The sequence below is a fragment of the Phalacrocorax aristotelis genome, chromosome 9 (assembly GCF_949628215.1).
Source record: "Phalacrocorax aristotelis chromosome 9, bGulAri2.1, whole genome shotgun sequence".
Taxonomy (NCBI): Eukaryota; Metazoa; Chordata; class Aves; order Suliformes; family Phalacrocoracidae; genus Phalacrocorax; species Phalacrocorax aristotelis.
In genome coordinates, this window is record NC_134284.1 from 25,745,655 (window position 1) to 25,771,911 (window position 26,257).

At 39.7% G+C, this 26,257-nt stretch overlaps 1 protein-coding gene across 3 annotated transcripts in view; it reads left to right on the forward strand.

The window, feature by feature from the left end:
* Nucleotides 1-3,362: 3,362 nt before the first annotated feature.
* PPP2R5C (protein phosphatase 2 regulatory subunit B'gamma) overlaps nucleotides 3,363-26,257 on the forward strand; it is an 89,739-nt gene continuing 66,844 nt past the window's right edge. The window contains exons 1-3 of one of the 3 annotated variants that reach the window (XM_075103936.1): nucleotides 3,363-3,568; nucleotides 5,212-5,277; nucleotides 20,132-20,291. In XM_075103936.1, the coding sequence (XP_074960037.1) occupies nucleotides 3,542-3,568; nucleotides 5,212-5,277; nucleotides 20,132-20,291 (253 nt within the window). In that variant the 5' untranslated portion in view covers nucleotides 3,363-3,541. Of the gene's footprint in view, nucleotides 3,569-3,640; nucleotides 3,741-5,211; nucleotides 5,278-20,131; nucleotides 20,292-26,257 lie in introns of those variants that run through there. The other 2 variants (XM_075103935.1, XM_075103934.1) reach the window with 2 other exon arrangements.

The following is a 26,257-nucleotide window of genomic DNA, read 5'->3' on the forward strand; positions in this document are numbered from 1 at the left end:
ACATAATTGGGCAGTTTCACTACTCCTGACAGGAAAGTTACCTTAACTAGTTGTTTGGCCTGCACAAGCATGGAAAAATTGTTTACATTTCAACTCATCTATTCCAGCCTCTTTACTGCCAGATGTGCTCCAGTTTTCAGTTCTCTCTTTACATTTGACACAGAGTGCCAGAAAACAGAAGAGATCTGCTTCAGTCAATAAAGAAGTGTTTTGAGAAATAGCCTGCCAATGTTTGACAATTATGCAGAATGATGACAGTTCACTGGCTTCTCAAGCCTTGTCCACAAGTGCAGTTGCATAGTTTCAGCTGAGCCGAATTAACAGCTTGCTGGCAAAAGGTCTCTGTCTCCCATCTTCCCTGCTCAGTTAGTTTTCTGCCATTTTAGCAAGTTGAACTGGAACACCACCCAATTAAACTGGAACGAATGCATGGAAAGCAGTAAAATCATGCAACTGGAGATGGGAGATATTATTCCTATCACAGTGACAGTGATCTGTTCAATAAACTCAAGCCAGAGCATGACTACTCAACTCCTGTTGAATAAAAACGCCCAGAATATGCAATACAGTTGGAAGGGACTGACTGTGTAAATACTCCCCTTTCATTGGCATGCTGGACAGTTGGCCCAGTTTCAAGCTATTAAATATTATCCAGGTGTTTTACACAAGACACAAAATTATTTGGTGATTTAACTTTTGCAAGGTTAGACATTTAATCAATACAGTAAAAAATGCAAATTGGTAGCTATGCTACATGCATTAGGTTTTGCTATTTTAATTACATGTATAACCTAATCAGACTGAATCTGTTCTGGTTTTTGAAAACATCTAGTTTGCATGAAACATGGTCAGAACTTAATGCAAATAGAGTCATTTTCACACTCATATTACATCACCTTATTTACATAGTTAATCCTACTCTAGCAGAATAATTAGGCCCACAGTGATGTAACACTGTAGTAAAAATAAGATTTCATTTTAGCGCTGCATGAAAATATAAGTCACTTGTCTTATTCGCATATTTTATGAAGACACTAGAGCATACAGATGGAACTATTTTTCTTGTAAACCACCTCCACCCACTGCTTATTTCACATAATACAGAAGGCCTTGAAAAACACAATTGCTTTCTGTTACTGGTGAATGAGACTCTTTCCCCAGCAAGTGAGTTGAGGGGGAGTCAAGTTTTCACAAGAGTTTCTACATCTGTGGTCACAAAGGAAACCTCCTAAATGTTAACTGAGTCAGTGCCATCTTTTGAACCTGTATTCAGTCTGACATACTGATTCAAGGTTTCCCAGCTAACAGCAAAATAAGGTCAGACATGCTTCTACTATTCTGAAGTACTTGGGTAACAATGATCTGACGGAGTTTTTCCATTATTTGGAAAAACTATGAGCACTAGCAAGCACAAAGGAGGCCAACAGCCAATGAGAAACTCATTAAGCTGCTTAAACTGATCTAAATCTAGGCTGCTGAGGTCACATCCCGCCCCCGCCATGTATTTCCACCCCCTTCCTTCGGCCGTGATAGTGTTTACAGAAGCAGGTGGTGGTGTGCCAGTTCAGGGCAAAAAACCTGAAACACCACATCACTCTGAGGGGAGAGTTTTCAACCTGATCAATTCTATGAACTGGTTTAAGGAGCTGCACAGTCCTCTGCATCAATGCAGAGGAGGGAGACAGGAGCACAACAGCTGGGAATCCGGAGTAGTTTAAGCTTCTGTGGAACTGAAATCTAACAAAGAACTGGAAGCTCTTGAGTTTATTGTCAGCTGTACAAACCCTTTTGTACACTGATCAAACTCCAGACTACAGATGGAGGCAGATTGCTTTCTCTCACTGTCTCGCAGTATGTTTAAAATCCATGTTCTGTTGGTCAGAAGTCTTATTTATTAGTAGTAACTCATTCATGACTGGCTCTTAACAGAAGCACAACAGTGATAACTGCGCCTCATTTCTAAATCCTCAAACCAGAGATTAGGGAAAGGATAAGAGGCAGACATAATTTGTTTTCTAGCACTTAAGAAGCAGGAAAGGAAGGGGACAGAAGCAAGAGGAAGCAGCTCTCCATAGTCAGTAGACTTCTTTGCAGTGCTTGGAAAAGGGACAGTTTCTTTGGCCTTTCACCACAGCAAAAGCCAAGTGTTCAAACATAATGGATGCAAGCTGATGCTAGATATCATCACATCAGACACAAGTGGTTATTAGAAATCCCAGTTCCTAAAAATGAGAGCACAGCTGCTTGCTCATGCTGGCTTTGATACTCGCAGGTTGGGTAAGGAAGATCAATTTTACTTTTATGCTGCTATTTATTAGGCTGCAATTTTTCTATCCTTTAGTAGCGCAGCACAATTGGCATTTAGTAAGCATGTCCAACCTAAATTTTACATGCTTTACATCTTGGCGTTATTATGAGTATTAATATTCCCAGTGCTTTTTCCTCAGCTAACAGTAATTCGAGGCTTAATCTGTGATAAATACAGTTTGTAAATTTTCCAGATGAAGTATATGCACCTTTCTTCTTCTAAGAAGATTGTTCTGATGTTTGCATTCTGGCTTTTGAAGATTAAAGAGCAATTTGTTTGAAAAAAAAAAGATCTCTGGTATAGGTGGGCTTCGTGAAAACAAACACATCTACACCCAGGCTTTTAAAAACAATCAGGGGATAAAGGTAACTACTATAAAATCAGGCTGCAACTATGCAAAGCTCACCTTTTCCTTATCCATATACTGCGAGCATATATTGGAGTCCTCACACTGGTGATGACCGCACTGGATGTCTATGAGAGGGCCAGCACGCTGCAGGCGTGCCCTATATTGGGGGGGGGGGGGGGGGGGGGTTCCCTTCCTCAGACATTTGCCGCTCCCCAGTGCCCGGCAGCCAGACCCGCACGGCCGTCCCGCTTCCCCTGCGTTCCCCACGGCGGAGCCCAGACCCCCTCACTCAGGCACGGGCTCCGGTGGGCAACTCGGGCTCGGGGGGGCTGCAGGGACCTCTCACGTCCCACGGGGCGCCACCGGCCGAGATAGAGCCCGCCGGGAGCCCGGGGCGCTGCAGACACCACAGCCCGCCTCTCTGCTTCCCCTCAGAGGGGCGACGGGATCGGGGCGAGGGGGCGGAACCGCGCAGCCCGCGGTGGCCCGCCCCGAGGCGTGGCTGGAGGCAGGGTACCCGCCCCACAGCCCGGGCCGAACAGGGGGAGCCCCGGGCCCGGCACCCCCCGCCGCCGCCGCCGCTCGGGGGCGTGAGGGGCGGGAAGCCTCCGCCAGCCCCGCCTACGAGGTGACGCTACGGACGCTAAGGCTCACGTGACGGGAACAGCCAATAGGGAGGCGGCAGCGGCCCGCTGCCGGCGGGCGGAGGAGGGTGGGCTGAGCCGAGTCTAGCCGAGCGGAGCCGAGCCCAGCCGAGGCCGCTGCCGTCGCCGAGAACGGGGGGAGCGGCAGCGGCGGCGGCGGCAGCGCGGGGCGGGCGCGGAGCGGAGCGGGGCCGGGCCGCCGGGGGCTGCGCCTCTCCGGCCGCGGGGCGTGGGGCGGCCATGCCGAATAAAAACAAGAAGGAGAAAGTGAGTCGGTGGGGCGGCGAGTGCGCCCGGGCCCCGCGGGGAGGCTGTGGGGCGCAGGCCCCGCGGGGAGGAGTGGCCTGGGGCAGAGCACGGCAGGGTGTCGGGGGCGGCGGCAGCGGAGAGCAGAGCCCTGCGCCGCGGGGGCTGGCGGGGGCGCTCCCCGGCGCTGGGGGTGGGCAGGGCGGGGGGCGGCCCCTTTCCCTCCCCTCCCTGCTGTACGCCGGGACCCCCCCACCTTCCTCCGGGCGCCGGGGAGGGGGCAGCTCCGGCGGGGCCTAAGCCGAGGAGCGCTGTGGGGGGCGGCCCCGTTGCCGTCCCGCCGGGCCCCTGGGGGCCCGCCCCGCCGGAGCGGGGGCGCGGAGGAGTTGGGGGCAGCCGCGGGGAGGGCGCCGGGGGCGGGAGGCCGCGGTTCTGGCGTGCGGGGGAGTGCTGGAGGGAGGGGAGGGGAAACGCGTCCTCCGCCGTGCCTGGCGGAAGGGTGAGCCGGGGGGGTGTCTTACATCGGGGCTGGCCCGGCTGTGTTGGGGAAGGGTGGGGAGGGAGGGGTGTGTTTCACGGCGGCAGGGCTTGGGGGGGTGTGTGTTTCTGCCCCACAGCTGCTTGCTCCGTCCCGGGAAGTTTCACGGCTGCAGCTAAGTTGTGCTTGGGGGATGGCCGTAAGCACTCAAGGAGCACTAATCGCCACGCGAAATCTTTTTACCTCCTTTTCCTGACAATGGGAGAGGGTCGAGCTTTGGCCCCAGTTTGCCGCAGTTTCCCCAGTGCTCCCGGGGGTGATTTGTTTGGCAGACACGAAAGGGGCTTGCACGAGTAATGTTCGCAGAAAACTTATAAATCCAACAGAAAGTTAACCGGATGGCACTTTATTTTATATGATAGGCAATTAGCCATATGAGTGGAAGTCAGAGACAGCCTCATCCAGCTGCTATCCTCCCAGATCTGTTCTGTTTGGCTGACTTCTTGTCTTTCAGTTTTTCAAAATCATGTTAAAATTAGATGTTGGGAGGCTGGGTGTTGTGGTTTGTGGGGGTTTGTTTAATTTTTTTTTCCCCAATATGTTTGCCACATTTGATATTAAAAGTATTTAAACTCTCTGATAGTTTTCTGAGAATAGCAAATCTCAAAGATGGGTGAAGGGCATAAGTTAAGTACGATGCTGGGAGGGAGAAATTTGAATTGTGGACCTACTTGTAGTACTAAACATTCTAGCCCCTAGAACAAACAAAATAATCAAGTGTAAAGTGGATATTGCACTGACGCTAGTTTTGAAGCTAAACTAAATATAAATATTTCTGAAGCTAAAAACCAAAGACAATAAGGGCAAGTTCTTAGACATGATTCGAATCACTTGCATTCTTTGTCCCTGCCTGTTTACCTATATGAAAGCTTATATTTATATATATTATGGGTAAACTTTGAGGCATAAATAAAATTTTAAAATCCTTTTGCAGATGAAAAGTGTTTAAAGCAGTTTTGTAGAGACTGATATTACAGAATTAAGAACTTCCAATATAAATACCAATTTTGTCCCATCAGTTTTAATACTTTTAGTGAGTGTCTAAAAAAACCCTTAATTTCTTGACTTGAAAATCTATCTAGATCTCCCTTTCAAAGTAACTCAGACTGCAAACTTTTTTTTGAAGGAACCTGCAAAATCAGCCAAGAGTGGAAAAAGCGGCAAAGATGGACAAGATAACCAAGAACATGAGGTAAGTATTACTGAACTATGTAGGGTTTTTTCCAGGCAAATTTGTCATGACTTTTGAAGTGTTTTAAGTCTTTCTAGATGGTTATAATTTTTACATGACAGGTGGTCATGGAACTGCTGCCCTGGTATTTGACAAAAAGTGTTTTTACAACTTAAGATGCTTTTGAGGAAGTTAATTTTATTTGGAGTAAATAAATATGTACTTGCTTGCTACAGTCTTAAATATTCATCTATTTCCTTTTTGGTTATGAGGCGTTTTATTTTCTAGTCTTATTGTAAGGGTTTGGACTTGTCTTCTAGTTGCTCACTGCAATTTTTATCGTTCTCTGTAATTCCCAGAGCTCTCTTCTCTCAAACTGCCAATGTTGGCATGTCAGTTAAGTGTCAGTAGTCTGTTATATTGTCAGGAGACCTTAGGCTTAATCAAAGGCTGCCAGTTGTTTTGTCGTGTGATTTCTTTTTATAGGTCTGCAATGGAGTGTTCCACTTTTGACTGATTATTCTGTTGTTGATTCTAATTCTTTTTTCCTTCTGCATTGCTCTCTGTTTTGCCCACCAGCAAGGTGCAGTGACTTGAAAGGGGTCAATTAAATCATTATTCACTCCCTTCCCCACATTAATCCAGAAACTCAGAATGAATACATTTGCTTCATCTGGAAATCCACTGTTTAGGTGGATTATGAAATTTCCTTTAAAATGTTCATACCAGACTGAATGTAAAATGCCACACGGAAAAGCTTATGTATTTCAGCCTCTAAATTACAGGTCTTGATACTGAAAGATAATGTTTGAGAACAAAATGCCCATCCAGCTTTACTGTTTTTCCCCTCCCTGAAATGACTGTTGGAGATAGGTGGGTGGGAATATTTAGTATAGTCTTCCTGATGCACTCCAGTGAGTTTTCATATGTTTGTTATGCAGAAAGGTGCATGCTACTGTCAAATTAATAAGAAAAATAAAACTTCAGTTTGGCAAATTCAGATAGGAGTGATTGAGTGTTGGTGGAGGGAACCTAGCTACCACCAGGGATCTTAGCTACTAGGAAAGCTCTTAAAACAAGGTAAGAAGTGTATCAATGTAGAAGTTTATAGTGGTGTAAGTAGATGCACTTTATTGTGATGTGTCCTCTCTTTACAGTATATTGCTGTGACATTAAATGGAGTATTACTTCTTGGCTGTAATTTTAGTTCCTGTGCAGTTGTAGGGCTCGTCATTATCAGCATCTTTGCTGTACATTTGTTGACTGGTTTTCTCAAGCTTCTGAATTACAAGCTGCTGAGAGCAAAACTGATTTTCTTATTCCTTCTTCGTACTTCAAGGTAGAGTGTAAAGCTCCTGTAGTTAATTAGTGGAGAGCTTTAAATGTTAACTGAAAACATATATGCAGTTTTCTTTGTAATTCCTTCCTGTGTTTGCAGGTCTAGCTTTTTTTAACTTAAAATGTTGGAGAGATGAATCTCAACAGGAGAATATGTTGTAGTGTTCATGCGTTTTCCTTTTTCAGTTGTCCTTTCAGGTAGAATTCTGAATGAAATGTACAGTTTACATATGTTACCTGTGATAATTATATGTGAGTAGAGGCAGAATGAGAAAGGGACTGGGAATGTGACTGGCACTTACACTAGGATTGCCATTCCCGGTGGGCATTATTTAGTCTCCATACAATTTTGAACACCTCAGTGCTTGACTCATTAACTTAATTAATAGAATAATTGCACACAAATAGTAATGTAGACTTCGCATTCTAATGTGGCTGGCTGTAATCGTGATGTATGTTAGCTGGTGTTTATATGAGCAGTAAGGCTATTTGTTAACATAGTGAAGATTAGTAAATATAGAAATATTCTGGAACACATTAATACATTTTTAGGGTTTGTTTGGTTTTTTTCTTTAAAGGAGATTGTCTTCAATTCCCTTGTACGTGTGTTTTAATATGGCTTTTAAAAAAATCTCCTAGGCTATCAGTAGATTTGGAAATATGCTGGTTTATTTCATTATCTTTTTTTCTCAGAATGCATTTAATGCATATGCATTTAATGCAAATGACAGACTGCAAAGACTAGAAACTGTCTGCTATTCAAAGAACAGGGACAGCACAAGCAGCAGCATCCCACAAATACTTTATTTATAGACATTTTTATAGCACTTAACTAAATTCATGATGCTTTGGACTCCTGTAGATAAAAAAGTACAACAGATCTTAATACTTACAAAATGAACAAGTGTTTTCCCTCTCTTGCAGTCACGGAAACCAGATTTCAGTTGACTGAGGCTGTACAGCAAGTTTGAAAAGGGATTGAAATGATACCTGGTATGCCGGGTCAGGATGCCCATGCTAAAAGGGGGTGAAAGTGGATTAAGCTGATGTTTGGCTCAGTTTGGGAATTTCAGCAATAGCCCATAAGCATGTAGTACTTGGAGAAGTACTAAATAGTAGCTGCAGCACACAGGTGACCTACTGAAGTCCTCTTCCTTTAAATCTCAAAGAAATCCCATTGTAGTTGTTTGAAAGCAAGGTCCATCTTGCCTATTTTCCTGTCTCCAGCATTCCCACCCAACAGATGTTTAGGGGAAAGACTGCAGCATGATTCTTCTTGCATTACCTGTGCCTTGGTTCCTTGATGTAATATGGAAAGAGCCATGCTATGTAAGGAGAGAGGTCTGTGTTGCTTTGTATTTGTTGTGTGGTTAGTAGCTGACACATAGGAAGAAAGATTCAGAAACAAAGTAGATGTATGGTCTTCCATCCTGGTGTGCTTTTCTTCAAGCCAATATGTGGCTTAGAAGGTTGCATAGCTGAAGTATTGTGTAAAATTGTTTCCATATTATTAATGATTTAATTGTCTTTTTATATTGTAATCTGTACTTCCCCCCCCCCCCCCCCCAAGACTTGCTTAATCTCCCCTAGCTGGAAGGGCTTCCATTACTTTGATTGTCCTTCTCTGTTTCTGTGTTCTGCCCTCCTTTTTGTGAGGGAGGTACCAGAAATGCACAGTATGCACGAGGTGAGGACACCTTGTTGTTATGTGCCCTAATGCAATTATTCCAGTTTCATGTATTGTTCACTCTCTGAACAAAGAAAAGAGCTAATGAGTAAGCTCCCATCTAACTTTAGTTTGTAACCTGCTAGTAAACATTAAAGAATTAGACTAAATAGTTGCCAGAACAATCAAATCTATTTGTTTAACATCTTATTTCAGTAATTAGTCTAGGATATTAGTGTTTTCAGGTTGTGCACAAAGGCTTAATCTGTTGTGTATTGGTTTTCCTCTGTGTGGGAGCAGTGTCTCTACTCTGGTAAAATACTTGAGGGGTTTGTTTACCAGTGCTCATACTCAGAACACAAACAAGTAACAAAAAAAAAAAATGCCTGGGTGTGGGGCTTGGCTATGCCAGTGCTTAGTAACTTGTGGACATATTCCCTGTGACCTAACTGGCCTTTGTGGAAGTTACTTGCCTCATGGATAAGCTTTGTTGTAGAGCTCTGTTTTGTCACAGGGGTGGAGGTCTCCTTTTGAGTCAAGGCAGTAGTAACTTACAATCAGTCTAATTTCTTTAGAGAGAGGTGGCTTGGTAATAGTTAATGATTGTTGAGAAATGTTACCTTTTTCCATCTCTAGCAAACCCTAACGCTTCTAATAATTCCAGTGTTTCCTGCAGTACTTCAACAGTAGTTTTCAAATACAACCACAGGGGAAGGAAGTTAAAATTTCAACCCTGTAGGCTGTTATTTTGGTCTGTTTGCCAGTGGGAATGCATGTGCTAAACACTTGCACTCTTCACCAATCACTGCAGTGGTCTAGGAGCACTTGGGCAATTCACTGTTGTGGCTCACCTGGGGATGGAAGGATCAGAAGTAGCTGGTAACCTTCCACCCAAGGCGGTAGTAGGTGTCCAGGAGTGATAGCATCTTCCAAGTCTAGCTGGACTGGTTTAAGAAGACATGAAACTTCTAAATTTAAAATTGTATTGGTTTTGAATGTAGGTGCTGAGTAGTATGCAGAAGGGAAAGACTACTTTTGTTGTTTAAGAAAGTAATGTGTCACTTCCAACAAATGAGACAGAAATCATAACTCTTTCTTCAAGTTCTCCTGTCATGCATAACAGCAAACGGAAGATGAATGTGGTTTGAAGAGTGTGTGTTTGTGTGAATTATCTCATTTCCATGTGCTGCTCTGGTTGGTTCTTTCTACTTTAAAGGTGTTTTTATTAAATACAGACAAATCAAAATGTCATAAAATACAAACTGCATTAGCCAGTTTTCTTGCTATGCAAGAAATTGCTTGATTTATTGACAGCATGTGTTGCTAACGTCAGGCTATAATCACTGTTGAAACCAATTTAAAAAATAAAAGGTTTCTTAAGTACTGATCCATGCTTCTGTCCTGCCACTGTCTCTCAGCCATCACTTTTCCGTAGGTTTATTAAACACTGGTAATAGCTTCCCAGTGCAGAAAATTTGTCAGTCATTGTTTCAGATGTTTTTCTTCCCTGCTTTGTAGAGACTTTAATCTAAAAAATAATTTCTTAAGCTATTCAACATAGTGGTAATATTTTTGGGGAATGGTAATGAAATTACAGGAATCTCTCATTAATGGGCTGTCTTTAAAATACATCAGCAAAAGTAAGGATTTTCATCTGTCTGAAAGAACCCTGAGAGGTGGCTCTCTGGTCTCTTGTGATCACCTTTCCTATATTAGCCAGCACACAGTGGGGAAAGACTATCAGTATTCTTATTACTACTTCTACTGATTACTGATTATATGGGCACATGTGATTGCCACTTACCTTAAAAATAATAAATTTTAAAAGGGACAGGGAGTAGAAGTAGCATTGATGGTTTTGTGTGGGTTTCTTAGCGTAGATCATATGTAGAAGTATCCTAAAAGGAAAACTAAGAAGAGACAAAACAAATAAATCCAGCATTTTTTGCATTAACAGGTTCCTGTGATCAGTAGCAGCAAGTTATTTAGAAAGCTGTGTGTTTTCTATATACTGTTGCTTATTTTTCTCATGTTTCCTGTTTGTGATGCTATTTAAGGTGCTGTCCTAGTTATTAGTAACCCTAAGAAACAAACCTGATCTGAACTTGAAGATGGTGTATTGAGACTGTTATACAGTGTCTAGCTTGTGACTAGATTTTTCTACTTCAGAATTTTTAAAATCATGCTTGAAAGTCTTAGCACAGTTAAGTACTCATTAGGCAACTCATTAGGGACTACTGCAGAGGATCTTGAGGTTTGGGTGGAGGGGAGAATACCTTTCTAAAAGTTCTGGGGTTGTCTTCCCTGCTTTGTTCACATGTATTAGGACTAGGACTGCTGCTAAATAATTTCTGGACATATTTTCTTGCCACAGAACTTTCTTGCAATCAGCTGAGATGATCCTGTTCTAATTGTTTAGTATGCTGACTTGTATTTGTATGTGATTCAGTGTGTGCATATATATTTAATGTCACTTACATAAAGCAGCTGTCATTTAAGCTCTCTTACATTATTATTGTTAGATGGGCAAACTCTCACTTTGTGGAATGGCATTTTTGGTTTCATTGATTTCAGCATCTTTGAGGTATAAAGATTCTTCTGTATTTGTTGTTCTTCATAGAAAATATAGATATTTTGTAAATATCTATGTAGCATAAATTGCATTTATCTTTTTTAATTAAATGCCTGAAGTTAAGTATTAATTTATTTATAACATAAAACAGCTCATAACAAACCTAGCTGTTTCTTTGGTGTGTAGTCAGTAATACGTCCCAGCTGGACTGATAGGCGGAGTAGCCAGTGTTCCCATGAGTCAGTCTCATGCAGTAGATATTTTTTTTTTTTTTGGAAATTGGTCATCTTTCATTTGGAAGAAGGCAGATACTCATATTATGAAATAAATTTGAAATTCTGAACAGCTAGTCCTCTCAGGTTTGAATTGCAGAGTGACTATAAATGGACAGTGCTAGGCCTTCTGTTTTCTGAAGCTTTCTAGGGCTCTTGGCTCGGGGTTTTACTTCTATCATTAGGAAAACAGGACTTTAAACCAAAACTGCATATAAAATCAGGATGGATTTTGTCTTGTGTCAGCTATGTAAGTGAAGTCTGTGGGCTTTTTTGTTGCTGTTTGTTTGTCTTCAAACTGGTGTGCCAACTTCTTTAAAAAAATTAATGTTAAAACTAATTTTTGTTCATGGCTTGCGGTTCTGATTTTCTTTCCTGGAGGGAATTTTTTAATGGGTTGATATAACTATTGAAAAATACTTAGGTGTAGCAAGTGACTACACCCTTAGTGCTAAATGAGGTGCTATTTGCTGACTAGAAGGATGCACTTTGTGTTACTCTTAAGGAAGCAATGCAATTTTTTCTTTGTTTTTAACTTCTGTAATTTCCTATTTCCAATTTTTATTGACATCTTGCATTTTTGTTTTTGGGAGTTGGAATTTCCTTCTGCATCCAGTGCAAATATATCTTAATACTGATTAATGAAAGAGGGTACCTCAACCATGCATGTTATGTAACTTTAATATTATGCTTTTAAAATTAATTGATTAAAGCATATACCAAACCCTACTGTATATGAGTATTTTGTTACCTAAAAGGAGAGGCTTCTGAAAACAGGATCCTGTCTCCTTCTAGTTCTTACACAAGGCTGACAACTACTTGTGTAACATATGATGTGTGAGGTCTTTGGTTTGTGGTTTGTTTTAGTACTTGCTATCCTCTACTTCCTAATCATGCGTTTAAACTCTCTGAATCCTTCCTAAATGGAAACACAGCAATGAAGGCAAAGGCTGTTCTAATCAAAAGGAGCAAAGCGGTCTTCAGAAATATGCATGTTGATAGTTTGTAAACTGAAAACATCCTTTTCATCCTTTGTTTCAAATTGCTTATCTGAAGTTTTTTTCATAAGACTGCTCCTTAAACTTTGAGGTGTTCATTAATGCATGTGTATAACACAGAATTATTAATATAGCTATCCCATAGAGAATACAAATAGTAAGAAAAACCAGGTAGCTGTTGAATCCATCCATATGTTCACTGACTTTTTAAACATTAAATTGTGTATGGTTTTTCCCTCAATTTCATTTGAAGTCAGAATAAATTTGTAAATCTATAAGTGGGGTGGCAGGCTTTGATTTTTTTTTTTGGTGTTTTGTCATCTTCTTCCAACAGGCTTACAGGGCCAATTAAAAAAAAAACAAAATTCTAGGAAAATAATCCTGCTCTGTTCCTGAATATAATTCTTAGAAGATGACTGCCAAAATTATCACTTGCTACACCTTTGTAGTGACTATAATTCAGTATGCTTCCTCATCACTGCTCAGTTTAGCAGTCTGGAGTACTGAAAAGTAAACTTTTCTAGTGACATGTAAAATAAAAGCATGATGAGAGCCAAAGATTAAATGATTTGGTGTAACAGTTCTTTAGAAAGTGGGTCCGGTTATTGTTATAATACTAAAATGCTCAGGAACCTTGTAACAGACTAACTCTTTTATATAGTATCTAATGCAAATACCAAATTGGGGGCAGGGGGCGAAGCAAAATAGGTTTCTATATGAGTATGTGAAGTGAGAAGCCATTATGAATGGATCAGGGAGCACAAGAGTACAGACGTCATCGCTAAAGCCACATGTACAGTAGCCGTTGCTCATCAGTAGCAGTAGCTTTAATTAAAATCTACAGCAGAGTGTAGGAGTTGGGGCTTAAAGCAAATGAGATGAGTTTATTTTTGTGTGTGTAACTTCAAATGTGGGAATCTTACATATATATGTGTGTGTATATATATTAAAAAAAAGCACAATGGTATTTTTGTTGTTTTTTTGAAAGTAAAAGGGGGGTTCAGGCTGATTAGAGAGAAAGTACAATAAATAAAATAAAGAACTAAAGTAATTTAAGCCAGGCTGTAATTTATTCAGATTCTTCAGCTCTGTTTTTATAGAAAATGTTTCAAAATAATACTTAGGACATTATCTGGTTTTAATCATATTTAATTAGCTAACTGATGGTTGCAGGTAACAAATTTTACTTTTCTGGGGGTATTTGTTTCTTTGAAGTTTCATTATAGAAGATGCATTAAGAAACAAATGTTGTTTTGCTGTGTGTGTTTGTGAAGTACCAGGCACTCACTGATGGTGGTGTTTTAGCAAACTCAAAGCAGCATGAGTCCGCTTACAGTCTGAGCCTGGGCACCCTGTCATCTTTGGCAGTACTCTACAACCTCAGGCTGCAGATCTGATCTCTGACTGAAAGCAATCAAATGTCTGTTTGTTCCTGGGGTAAACTAGTTAAAACTAAGTTTATAAGGAGCAAATGGAAACCACGCCTTATGCTACTGATCTTTAACTATGAATATAAAATTACAGTGCAAGAATGTCAAGGAGGAATTACACTGCACTGAGACATCTTTGGCAATTCTCAGGATTGGTTTGATGTGTTGCAAGTCCGGTGTGTTGCACAAAGCTGTGATGATACAATTCTTCAGAAGATAAAATTTGAGCCCTGTGTGTAAGCAGCTAACAGGAAATACAGGCAGTGCTTTGTGTCATGAAAAATAAATCCCAGCAAGAAGGGTGGAAGAACTTCAGCAAGTTGTAGATCAGTCTTCTAAAATGGTGTGTGACTGTAAAACTTACCGTGGGTACCCCTCCACAATGAAGAGGATCACATGACCTTCACTGCTTGTTAGGGAACTTCCCAGTCACTGATGCAATTCAACAAACTCTGTGTTGTCTCTGACAAAGCACTAATGAACTCCATAGTCAGACATCAAGAATAGCCAGCAGTAGCATTGCTATATGTAAATGCAAAATCACAGTTGCTAAACAAGTACCACAATGTGAATTGGTGAGTTCTGATTACAGTGTGCTAAAATATATAAACTGTCATCACTGCCCAGCTGAAAAGTTAATCTTTTTTTGTTATTATAATAACATGGATACTCAAAGCTTTAGGAGGCAGTTCTTGCTATCTTACCAAAGAAAACCGTAATAAGTTACACTGAGACTACCACTGTATAGTACAGTGGATCTCAGCCACTGAGAGAATCTTTAATTAAAATAAACATGCTTGCTAGAAAGGCAGCTGCAAAGGTCATTCCAGCAGGCCAATCCAGGTATCATTCTGGATTGTTGAGGAAAAACAATAGAAATCTAAATTGCGGTCTGTGTGAAACCAACCAAAGCCTTCAGCATTATAAGCTGCATCTCCAGAGGCTCTTTCCTAAATTGTCTGTCCAAACAATCTTGTGGCAGTGAAACTAGTGAGTAGTAATGACATAGTAGCAAGAATCTTCAGCAAAGCGAAAACCTCAGAACTGTTTGCCATCCAAAATGGTACCCAGCAAGCATGTTCTTTCCCTGCTTTTTTTTAACTGGGTTGGTTATGGATCTGTGCCCCTTCTGTGTGTCCAGATGATTAAGAATCTGTATCAAGCTTTGTATAGTTTGCCCTGAGTGTCTGCTGGTTGAAAATATTGATGTTAAAGATGGTAGCTAGTTGCTCCATAACAAACTCCTTACCAATGATTGGGCACTACTTGCATGAACTAGAATTACTTCAGACTCTCTGGATACCTCTGACAAGCCATATCTCTTTTTACCATAACAACAAGAGTTTATTCTGATGTCCTGTTGGAAGGCATGTTGAACTGGTGGTGTTAACAACACAGCATTGAAATCAGCTGACAAATACCGCTCTCCTCATAGCGTGCTGTCTTGAACAATTTGCCTTGATCCCAGCTGCTAATCTAATGCCACTGGCTTACCTCCTGCAGGTATGCTATGGATATATTTACCAGGTTGATGGCTACTGGGCCATATGCCAGATACAATCTGTCTCTGTTCCCACCCCCAGAACAGAGCAGTAAATGAAGATCTGCAAAGGAGAGCGCCCTGTGGTAGAGTTCAAGATTCCTGCAGTGTTCAGAGATTTTAACAGTGCTTTGAAGTTACTGCAGAGGGGGAGAAACAGCATGGAAGGCTCTTAACTGCTCTCCACCCATTTTGACTCCTTGATCTTTGATTTCAGTTCTCATATCAAGAGACTAAATGAAGTTCAACTTCTCAGCCTAATTATATTGATTATGTATTGGGCCTCAACCTCTTAGCCAAATTATTTTGATTACATACTGGGCCCTCATACAGTTTTGAAAATGAAGTTGTAAATGTCCCTTTCACGTTTTCTCATGTTCTTTGTCTAGTTTCAGTAAATTGTATTTCAGTTTAATTTTAAATATATTTCAAATACAATCCAGAATGCTTTCACAGCTCCTTCTGAGGCTGCCTTGGCAAGAAATAAGCTCTTCTGGGTGCTGTAGATCAGATGTCTGTTTATCTTAATGAAAAATAAACCCATGGAGGCTACTTACTATACCAAAAGGAAAAGAAGGAAGGATTAATTCTGCATTAATACAAGCATTCTCCCTCTGTTCTCAGATTCAGAATAATGATTCTCATAAAAAGTGTTCTGTGCTTTCCCCTCTGTGCACCCACATTTCACAGGGAGTCTTAATTATGTGTTAATTGGTACAAAGTTCACCTTTCCAGATCTTGTATCCAGAGTGTTTTTTTTATCAGGGTTCTTGCTGGTACGTGGCTTGCTGCTGCCGTCCTGGAATGGTGTACACACTGATATAACCTTGAATTCAGTGGTGATACTCATTGGAAGAAAATAGTGGATTAGTGTTACTGATCTGTGTCAAGAAATACCATGTAGGATACTGCTTAGCACCATGTTTTCTTCAGGCAGAGAGAATCTCTTTTGCCTTGTGCTTAAGAGATGATCTGATTTTTGTCACTAGTAAGCCATCCAGTTTTTTAATCTTGAATGACAGATGCATCCAGGTGATTTTACTGTCATCTTCAAATCCTTACCCTGCTCTGATCAGTTTATATTAGAAAGCATTATGAAAGCTTGCTGCATTGTTATAGAGTTGACTGTACTCTAGGCTTGGTTTGGAAGCCTTCTTGATTTTGTGGAGCAGAAGACTTTGTGCTTTGGTCTGATTCAGCTGTAGGTGAGTGTGCCTTGAAAGGGAAGGTCAGACAGAGTTCTGGTTGCCCATGTTTGGTAAAATTGGTGGCTTGAATACCAGGTTTTTGGGGAACTATCAGAAAGGGAAGAATAGGGTCTTCTGAAAGACTTGCTGACATACATGGGATGCAGGGTTGACCCTCCTCCCAGATCCCAGTACTCTCTCTTACATCTTGGATGGCTGGCCAAAAATAAAAGCTGGCATGTGAGCTGTTTGATCAGTTTAATGTAAAAAGAAAAATTGGCTGTAACTGTAGATGTGGTTGGTCTGCTCATATATTTCTTTCCCTGGTTGAAAACTTAGTGTTGTGCTCTGACCTTTTCTTGCCTGTGTATGAGTTGAGGGCATGAAGCATCCAACTTTACTCAAAACAGCCATGTTAAGACAAAAGATGTACCACATCCTGCTTGATGCAGGAGGACTCAAGGGAAGAAGGGATGCAAGGACTATCTATCCTGAACTGTCGTGACAGGCAAGAAACCTTCTTCTCCCTGCCTTCTACTATCTTGAATTCATTTTAAGCTTATTCAAGGGAACTGAGGCCATAAACACTGCTTTTTCAGTTGTTAAAAGCAGAAGTTAAGTCAGAATCACATTGGTCCTGATTGTCTTAACCTTCATAAAAGTATGTAGAATTCTAGCTTTTTAAAAAAAAATTCATCCGAAAACTTGTTTTAATTATGATCTGAAGAAACATTCTTGATCTGACATTTTTTCAGACTAATTTGTACACATTTTTAGGGATTTATCAGCACTTTTGAAATTGAACGTGTCTGAGTATATAAACATTTAGGTAGGAGGGAGCTGTTTGCCAGAATGAGGGGAAGAATACGTATTTCCTATTTTAGTCACAGGAAGAGAATTTATAAAAATGTACCGGTAGTTTAACTCTTCTGGTGTCTAATAAGTTGAATTGTTCATTGATGTAGCAGAATGTCCATCAGTTATTCTCAGAGTTGTGGTTTCTAAAGTAGTTTGGTTTGTTTCTGGGAGGAAGAAGCTGAGCTTGGTTGGCTCTTTAATCTGAACTAATGAGCACTGTACCTTCATAAAAAGTTAAGTATGTTACCTTCAAGTTGTTAGCAAATATGCAGAATTGTTAGTCTGAATTTCTTTTCTTTTTAGAGGGGTGGTTAAGACTGCTGAGCTGTGTAGCTTAAGCTGGCTTAACTCACTTTCCCCAAATGCCCCCCTCCTATCCAAGGGCTGGTTACCTGCAAGCCCTGGAGGCCAGTTCTGTTGTGGTTGCACCATAGTGCTACTGGCAGAGGTCGCTGGGTACAGCTGTGTAGCCAAATATTCAAATAGTAATGTACTGGAAACAGTTTTGGCAGCTCTCTGGTATGTGCTGTCTGAATGACTGGAGCATGACTGAAAAGCAGGGATGATCATGGTTGATGGTAGAAAGGAGGAGAAAATCTGCCGGATAAATTGGCCAGTGATTCAGGGCTAGAATTACACTGGAGTCATCACTGCTAGATGGGAAGTTGCCGTAGCAACAAAAATGCTTTCTTTCAACATCTCTAATTAGAAATGTTACCCATCCTCTTAAATAACCTCTTTTGGCTAATTTTAGAATTTATCTGCAATTTAGAATACTTGGTTCCCTGAGGTGTGTGTGTTACCTTAGGATACCGTAGTATGCGCATGTGTGCGGGCACATGTGAGCACTTGTTAATTCAAAATTAAGGATTTATTTGGGAATAGAGGAAACAGGAAAGCAGCTTTTCCTGTTCCAAGTAATGAACAAAAAACAGGTGGCAGTGGAAGATAGCCAGTTCAGAAAAACACTACTAGGTTCAAGCACGATATTGAAAGTATAGAATCCTGTGCAGTAATAGTGCTTTTAAAATGCATTTTAATTAGCTTTTATTGTTTAATATGTAATAAGTCGTCGCTTCATAATTTTTAGTGCTGTTTTTCTTTCTGCTTACTCTATTCATAATTTCATTTGGAGTGCCTTTTCTTACACTTGAATTAATGGATAGAATTTACCTTGCAGATCACTTATTTCAGCAGAAATATTTTTAAGCATTTAATGTTTGGGATTAAAAAGTGAAATAGTCTGAAAAAATGCAATGTAACAGGTCTTACTTGTACATAAATGCTTTTAACTTGCTGATGTGTGCCATTTTTACTGAAACAAGTTCTAGAGTATTTTTGGTAACTTAGGACTTCTGGTGGTCAGTGTATTGTCTCCCCTTATTTGTTCTATAAGGCCGTAAGGGGTTTTGCAATTATAATACTAAATTTGCAGAATGGTCATCTTAAATGTGTTGAGTGAAAACTAGCTGTTGCTTTCAGTCATATCTTCAGTATATTAAGTACTGTGTGTATATTATAAGTTGTTAATCTGTTCTTGAAGCTTATACGTTTCTTCCCAGTTATGCTGCTAGAACAAAATTTGAATAAAATTACTGTCTTGGAGACTCTGAAGGTTGATAAATTTATGTATGGTAACATTTCCATGTGTGCTGAATGTGTACATTCCCAGACCATATGGAAATTGCTGATGAATAAGCTGTTCTGGGAATCCCTTTTATAACATGAAGAAAAGTGGTTTCTGTTGTTTTAGCCATATCCCTGTGAAAATGTGACTGATGTTGTTTCTTGCAGGAATGAAACATGGGTTTCATACCTAGTATACTTAACAAAATAATTAAATCTGTTCAAAATGCCAAAGTAGCAGCATTGCGACTTTATTTCTTTCCTGAATTCTATTCCCATCTGATTTTTTTTCCTATTTCTTATCGTGTGGGTACTTCCTGAAAAGGAGAACATGGTCCTTCCTGTAAGAAAAAAAGTGCCAAGGTGTATTTTCAGATGTGTGTGCTTCAGTGTAAAATAGTTTGCAAATTTGAAAGGCTTCTACAGCAGCTGTCCTGTAAAAATAATTACAACACTTGCAAAAAGATTTCCTGCTCATCTGTTTCTACATTCTCAGTGTCGGTCACTCCTAGATGCTTTATCATTCTTGTAAAGAACGTAATGAAATCATTCATATGTAAAAAGTTAACTATTACCTACTTTAAACCTGCTTTTCCTACTTCAAAAAAGGAATGAGAAAGGCAACATCACAAGTTCTGACAGGCTTTTGTTGATGATGCATTTTACTCAGCTTGAGAGAGAGCACTGTCAAGTGTAGTCTGGGAAATAACAGCAAGCTGGAAACTATAGGTGGGAACCATTTTTCTGGCTTTATGTTCTTTACTTCATACAGCAGTACAGTGACAATCTGATAAGGATTATTACAGTAAAAGCAACTTGCTCTGAGTAGGCAGTAAACTGCTACAGATCTTCATGTATGTTTTAGAAGCTGCTGAACCTACTACAATAATAAGACTCACTGCTTTAACTTTATATCAAAGCTTGAACGTCCTAAGCCAAGCTTTGGACCCTAGCAACAACGCGCAGTACAAATAGTCAGTGAAAGGTTCACCTGCTGTAAATAGACAAGGTCCTATGATCCCTTTGAAGCTGAAGTTAGGCAGTGTAATTCCTTGGGGACCTGGACTTCCCAGGGAAAAGGTGAGAGTAGCTGAAGAACCACACTATTTTAAAAAATTTCTTTTCAAGTTGGTTGGTAACTTCAAATAAATGGGCTAGTGCGTGTAACAATGTGATCTATTCCCATCTGTATGAGGACTAGGGTACAGAAATGAACACTGAAAAGAGTGGACAGAAGAATAGATAGCTATATATTCAGAGGATGCTGAATAGAGCAATTCGAGAAAAAGCTTATTTTGCTTAATTTATTTCTGTAACAAAAACTGGTTTTAGAAGATTTTCTCTCTAAGTTCAGCTGCAATTAACTGCTTTCATTTCTCTTTAAACAGGTGTCAAACAAAAAATCAAACAGCACTCCTCCCCCAGCACAACTATCTAAAATCAAAGTACCAGCACCACAGACAGTACTGAAGAAGGACAAGCGGCAGAGTTCTTCAAGGTTCAATGTTAGCAATAACAGGGAGCTTCAAAAACTGCCAGCTTTAAAAGGTATGTCTTTCTAAATTAGAATTACTCTCATGGGGGATCTTGGGCATGAAACAGAGAAGCATCTCAGCTATCACACTTCTTATATCTGGACAGCATACACTATATATCAAATATACACAAATATACACACGTGCAAGCTTGCACATACTTGCATGCTCAAACACACTGTTTAAGCCTTTTTTTCTTTCATTCATAATATGAGGAATTCCAGTGTGTTGTATAGGAAATACCTAAGTTTCTTCAACCTGGAAATATCTGTGTGAAAGTATGTTCATTCATCTCGCATAAAAGCAGAGTATTTGGGCTCTCTATGCAAAATATCAGTCATCTGTCTTCAGTGCAGCATGCTCAAATGCTACTTTGTGCTAAAATATCTCTTGGCATTTGTGAGAAGGCTTGATCTATTCCTATTTATTGGTCTGGTTTTTCTGAGCACGGGTCAAGCGTACTGGTATCTTCTAGTGAATAGAAATTTTTTTGTCAGTTTTAGAGCTTTGTGATCTTTTAGAATTATATTTACTGCCATCTGTGATAATTGATGTGTCTTCTCTTACTAATATGGCTTTTATCATCTTAATTTTATCATTTTAGTTACTGTCTTGTGTAGAGACAAGTTTGCATAGTATGCATATGGTAGCTTGTAGTAGTGTTAGGGTAGAATTTTCCAGGTGTTGTCAGATGTACTGATCTATTGCTTATGAGCAACTGATTTGTTCTGAAGGTTTATTTAAAAAAAAAAGACATAGAAAACCCAAACCAAAACTGTTTTGAAGTGCGATGCATACTGCTTTCCAGTATTCAAAGTTGGTAGTGAAAGCCTAATAGATTGCTGAAATGTTGAGTAGTACTGTTGTAGGCAATGTGAAAATGTCATGGGATAAGACTTTTTTACCTTCCAGTCACTGTTTTCTTGATAGAATGCATTAGGATTTCTTGAAAATAAGAAACCCAGCTTCTCAGCCTGTGTGAATTATACTGCTTTTCATACAGATCAAATCAGACTGCAACATTTTTCTTTCCACACAGATACCGTTTTTAAAAAGAATATGAAATGTTGTCCATTGTGTTAGTATAGCAGTCTATATAAAAGTTGCTGCTTAAAATTTTTCAAGACTTAACTGCTGTTTATTTAATGAATTTCAATCTAATTTATTAAATTTGTAATAAGTCCTCTCTTTTAAAGCTACATTATAGGTTCATGAAAAAGCTATCACACCCAGGGTGTGACATAAGCAAATGACACTGAATTAAAGTGGTGATTTTTATAAAAAGTTATACATACAGCCTCATTGACTGGCATAACCTTTTGTTCAAAGACTCAGCAACAAAGAAGTCTGTTACTTGGTCTGGAACCTCCATTTTGTTCTATTTTAAGTAGTACATTTCTGATAGTGCCTGGGAGTGTCAGCTCAGGGAGGCTGGAACTGAGCGTTCAATTAGAGTGGACAGTGAGCTGGAAATGAGAAGAATGAGTGCAGATGGGAGAGGAGGAAAGTAATCCATTTTACAGTGGATGGGGTGAAGTTTTAGATCTGTTTCCACCTTGGTTCTGTTGCAGTTCAAACTAGCAGGCCAATGAAGGGCAGAAGAGTGCCTGCTTGGGTTTGGGTGGTGGTGGAGTAAGTCGTGAACTTTATAAGGTATGTTCTGAGAATGTTCTACTTTTTTTCACACCACATAGCTAGATATGAAGAAATGGTAGAAGTATTGTTGTTGCATGTGTTAATTTGCCTTTCAGTCTGCAATCGTTTCCCCCAGCTCTCAAGTGAAAAGAAAGAAAAGATCTTGAGCTTCTCTGGTGCAGTATGTATGTCCCCAGGCTGTCGAGGGTCAAATTTTGTTATGAAATACTAGATCAGCAATTGCACTAGTGATGGGTAGTAATTACTACCTTTACTAATAAAGCTATGTCCAGCCTCGTGGATCATAGCAGGTGTCTGTCTACAGTTGCTGTGCTCACTACACGTGCTCACTCGTGACTTAATTCCTACCTATTAGGGCTTCTGAGAATGCTGCTGGCCGGTCACCCTGCTCTCCTAATGTGTGCATAGGTACATGACTTGATGTGTGATTCAGTGGGTTAAGTGAAGTCGGGAAACTTTCTTTTTGGACAGCTATAAGTGTGTTTAATGTCTGTGTCTGGACAGGAGGTAAAGTGAACTGGCAGGCTGTAATATAAAGGACTGAGATGATTAAGGTGGGTTTGACTTCTATGAAGTGCTGGGAAGAATGTAGTGTTCCTTCAGGTTAGCTGTGTTTAACCAGCTTTCAAACTCCAGTTATTCATAACAGGTGGCTATATTTCTATGGCTACAGTACTTGGGAAAACTTTCTTCTATCTGTGGTAGACAGAGATGTGCATTTCTTAATAAATGTTAGGTTGACCGCTGTGTGGTGTGATGTACTTTACGTGAGATGTATTTTAAGCACAGCATATAGAATGGGGCTGTCTTTACATACTTGAAGATTGATATTATATCTGTGAAAGCTCGTAACTGGTAAGCTCTAAATGGCCTGCAGTATTGCTGAGATACCCACCTTGCATCTGTGCCACAGGGCTGGAGTTGAGGTCAGCAGATCACTTGAAATAGTGGGAAGGGAAAGGAGGAGCTGCCAAAGTGGGTTTTCATCAAGATTTCTTATTTAGGAAATGCTTTGCCTTTTAATCTCAATTTTAGTCTCAATTTTTGGTCTTCAGGCATGCTTTCTCTTGGGTGTTGCACGAAAGTGCTGATGATAGGCTTCTGGAAACATCAGCCTATTTGCCCTGGTGACTGGTATTAGTGTGGTACGATTTATATTTGTCGGAGCAGCTTATGATTAACATTGCACACCCTCAGTTTATTCAGGAAATGTAGGAGCAGGATAGCTCAGATAATTTATTTCCTTTGCTTTTTGCATTGTGTCTTAAGAGGCTCTAAGAATAGAGATGAACATAGAAAAAAGTGTCTGATGTAATTGGTTTGTGGAGCGTCGAGATCTGTGTATTAGCAAAGCCTCAAGCCGGCAAAGCTCCTTGCAGCACAGTGCAACACAGCCTGATTTAGTTCGGGTAGAAAAGGTGGTTTGTCTGCCCACAGATAACCTAGAATTATCTCTGGTGAAGTTCCTTCAGAACTGTGTCAAATGTCTTGAAAAGATCTCACCTATTTTCAGAAAAAAAAAATGATGTGCCAACAAATTTGTTATGTTAATTTCTGCCTATCCGGTTCTCCTTGTTAGCTTGTTAGTAGTGCAGGTACTTCAGTTACAGACAACTGATTTTTGTTTTCAGTTTTTTATTGGGGAAAAAAATTACTTACTGGTCTTAAAGGTATGTTTTGTTTTATTATGATTTGAAAACTTAGGTTTATGTTTTGGTTACATCAAATGTAAATAGCAAAGGGTGTTTCAGCCTTCAGAAACCAGTTTATTATTGTTTTCTTAAGAAAACAATAACTCAGGTTATATTGGAGTTGTTTACAACTTAATGTGTTCTGTATGATGTAAACAGTCTAAGTGTTCAATATGAATATTTAAATATGTAAAGAAACGTACCGTATCCAAGCTTGTATGGACCTGACCACTGACACACTGAAGTAGTTTTGTGTTCTTTGCAACTGCTCACTTCAACTTTATGCAAGAAGCTTGAATTCATTGTTACATTATGGATAATTTTTTTTCATGGCTAATTAAAAAGTAATTCCACAGTGTCTGTGATTTAGTTTGTGTGCTGGCATTTATTTCTGGTGATGCTGATGGGACATCTTCACTTTAGTTCTTTGATTCTAAGTTACCTCTATGAACTTCTGACAACCAAATCCAATATACGCTAGAAAAGCTCTAGAGTTTGAGTATGTAATGTGTATGCGCGACTCATGTGGCTGTGTTCAGTTTTGAGAGGAAACTTTTGAGTGTCTCTGTTAGGAATTGCATGCTTGTTACTTGTGTGCTGATGGCTGCAAAAATATGTTTGCGCTGTAGCTCTCACGGAGGTAGTATCCAAAGACCACCATACAGACCAAATCTCTAAAATTTTAAACAAAATCACCTGGGTTTAATGCTGAGGGAAAGAAAAGATATGGTTTTTTTCCTTCTTTTTTCTGAGGTACTTCCACATCTAGTGGCCTTTTTCTTCTTCTCTTAAATGCATATTAAGAAAACTTTACCAAACAAACATTTGTAAATTCTATAAGCTTAGTTTAGTGTCAAAACTATTAGGAGATCAGACTTAATGTTTTCTAAATTTTCTCTGAATGTTTTTCCAACCTTTGTGTGTTGGGCTTTTTGTTTTGTTTTCCTAAAGTTCTCAGTAAAATCAGAGCAAAAATAGAATATAGTTGTCCCTAACCAAATGAGTGTGGGGGGTGTGTGTGCGTGTTGGCATCTGCAGGACTGAGGTTGCTGCTGTGATGGACTTGCTGAGTAATTGAGCAAGATCAAAAAGGAACAAAAAGATACTTTTTTGCCAGCAGCGTGGGATTTCATAACTGGTTAACTGGCAACCTAAATGTTAATGTGTTTCACTTCTATTCAACACTATTAATACAGAAAAGTAAAATTTAAGTTTAATGATTCAAAATGTACATACTATTAAAAGTTACAATTTATATTCATAAGAATTTATCATTTTGGTAATACTTCCATTACAGGTTGACAGGTTTTTTTCCCTGTGGAACAGTCCTGCGGATTATGTGTTTCTGAGATGCTCCCTTGCCCACTATGTATGTTTAGTTATATGCTACAGGGGATTTTTAACAGTACAAACAGGTGGACATACTTGTATTTGTACATGTTATTTTGCAAGGATGTGCTGATTTTAGTAAATGGTGTAAATGTGCAGTGTTTACAGATAACAGTTGTACAAAGGGGTGAGATTTTTAAGGATGTGGTCTGAATCCCTACAATACATCAGAGAATGTTGCAGTGAGAATTCTTAAATACAATATTAAGATTCCCTGACTGGGATAAAAGGTTTTATATGCTGTTAAATATGATTGTGTCGCATACCTGACTTTAACCTGCAAGTAATATTAATTAAAAAATAATGTTCTTAGTTAGTCCTAGAATAACAAATCTGAAAAAATAATACGTCAGGGCTCCTTAATATTCTGAAGTGTTGCAAAATTTCCCAATGAACACGTCTTAGTCATACATATGTAAATTTGGGCGTGATTCAAAAATATGCTTTTTTGTAGCATTTCTGTGTATGTTTTTTAAAGCTGGAGAGGAATCCTTTTATAGCCTTGTAGAGGACTCCTGTGATGCAAGTGTCATGGCTTGTTGATGGCGTTGGGTTTTTTGTTTTCTTTATTAGATAAGTTAACATTGTTTTACGTAATCCTGAAGATGGAGATTGTAATTCAGCTTTTATTTTCAAATACAGTTCCTAATTTACAGAATTACTGTTTATCTCTTGGAGTTGGATTTTTGATCCCGAAAATGTGGATACGTTATTCTTGTAGAGGTGTGATCAAGGTAGGAAGAAATGAGAGCTATGTTGGCAGATGTGGACATCTAGGCTAACTCTTAGTGCTGAGAAGTATAGAATAAGGAATACTGTGCTGTTTCTTGATGTAGAATAATTGCATGTGATATGATTAGATTCTGGTATGTCATTGTTGAAGATCTTGCTGTGCATGTTGATCAGCCCTGGTTTTGGCTTTCTGGTGGAGATGTCACTGGCTTAGCATGATTTCAGCATTAAAAGTACCATCAGCCCTATCTGTTGGGGTGGAGGGCAAGGGGGAAAAAAGAGGAAATAATAAACATGACAGGTTGTAAGGGTGGCATTTTTCTAAGCACATTTCATGCAAAGTGTTTGATTTCTTCTTTTTTCAGGCAGAGACTTTAGAGCTATGCCGAATTCTGAGTGTGTTCTGTGCAAGAGGAGAACATCAGGGTGGTGTCTCAACTTGTCTGCCTGTGATACAGGATTCTGATAGGGAGGCAAGCGTTATTAAAGCTTTCCTAATGTTTTTAAGTCA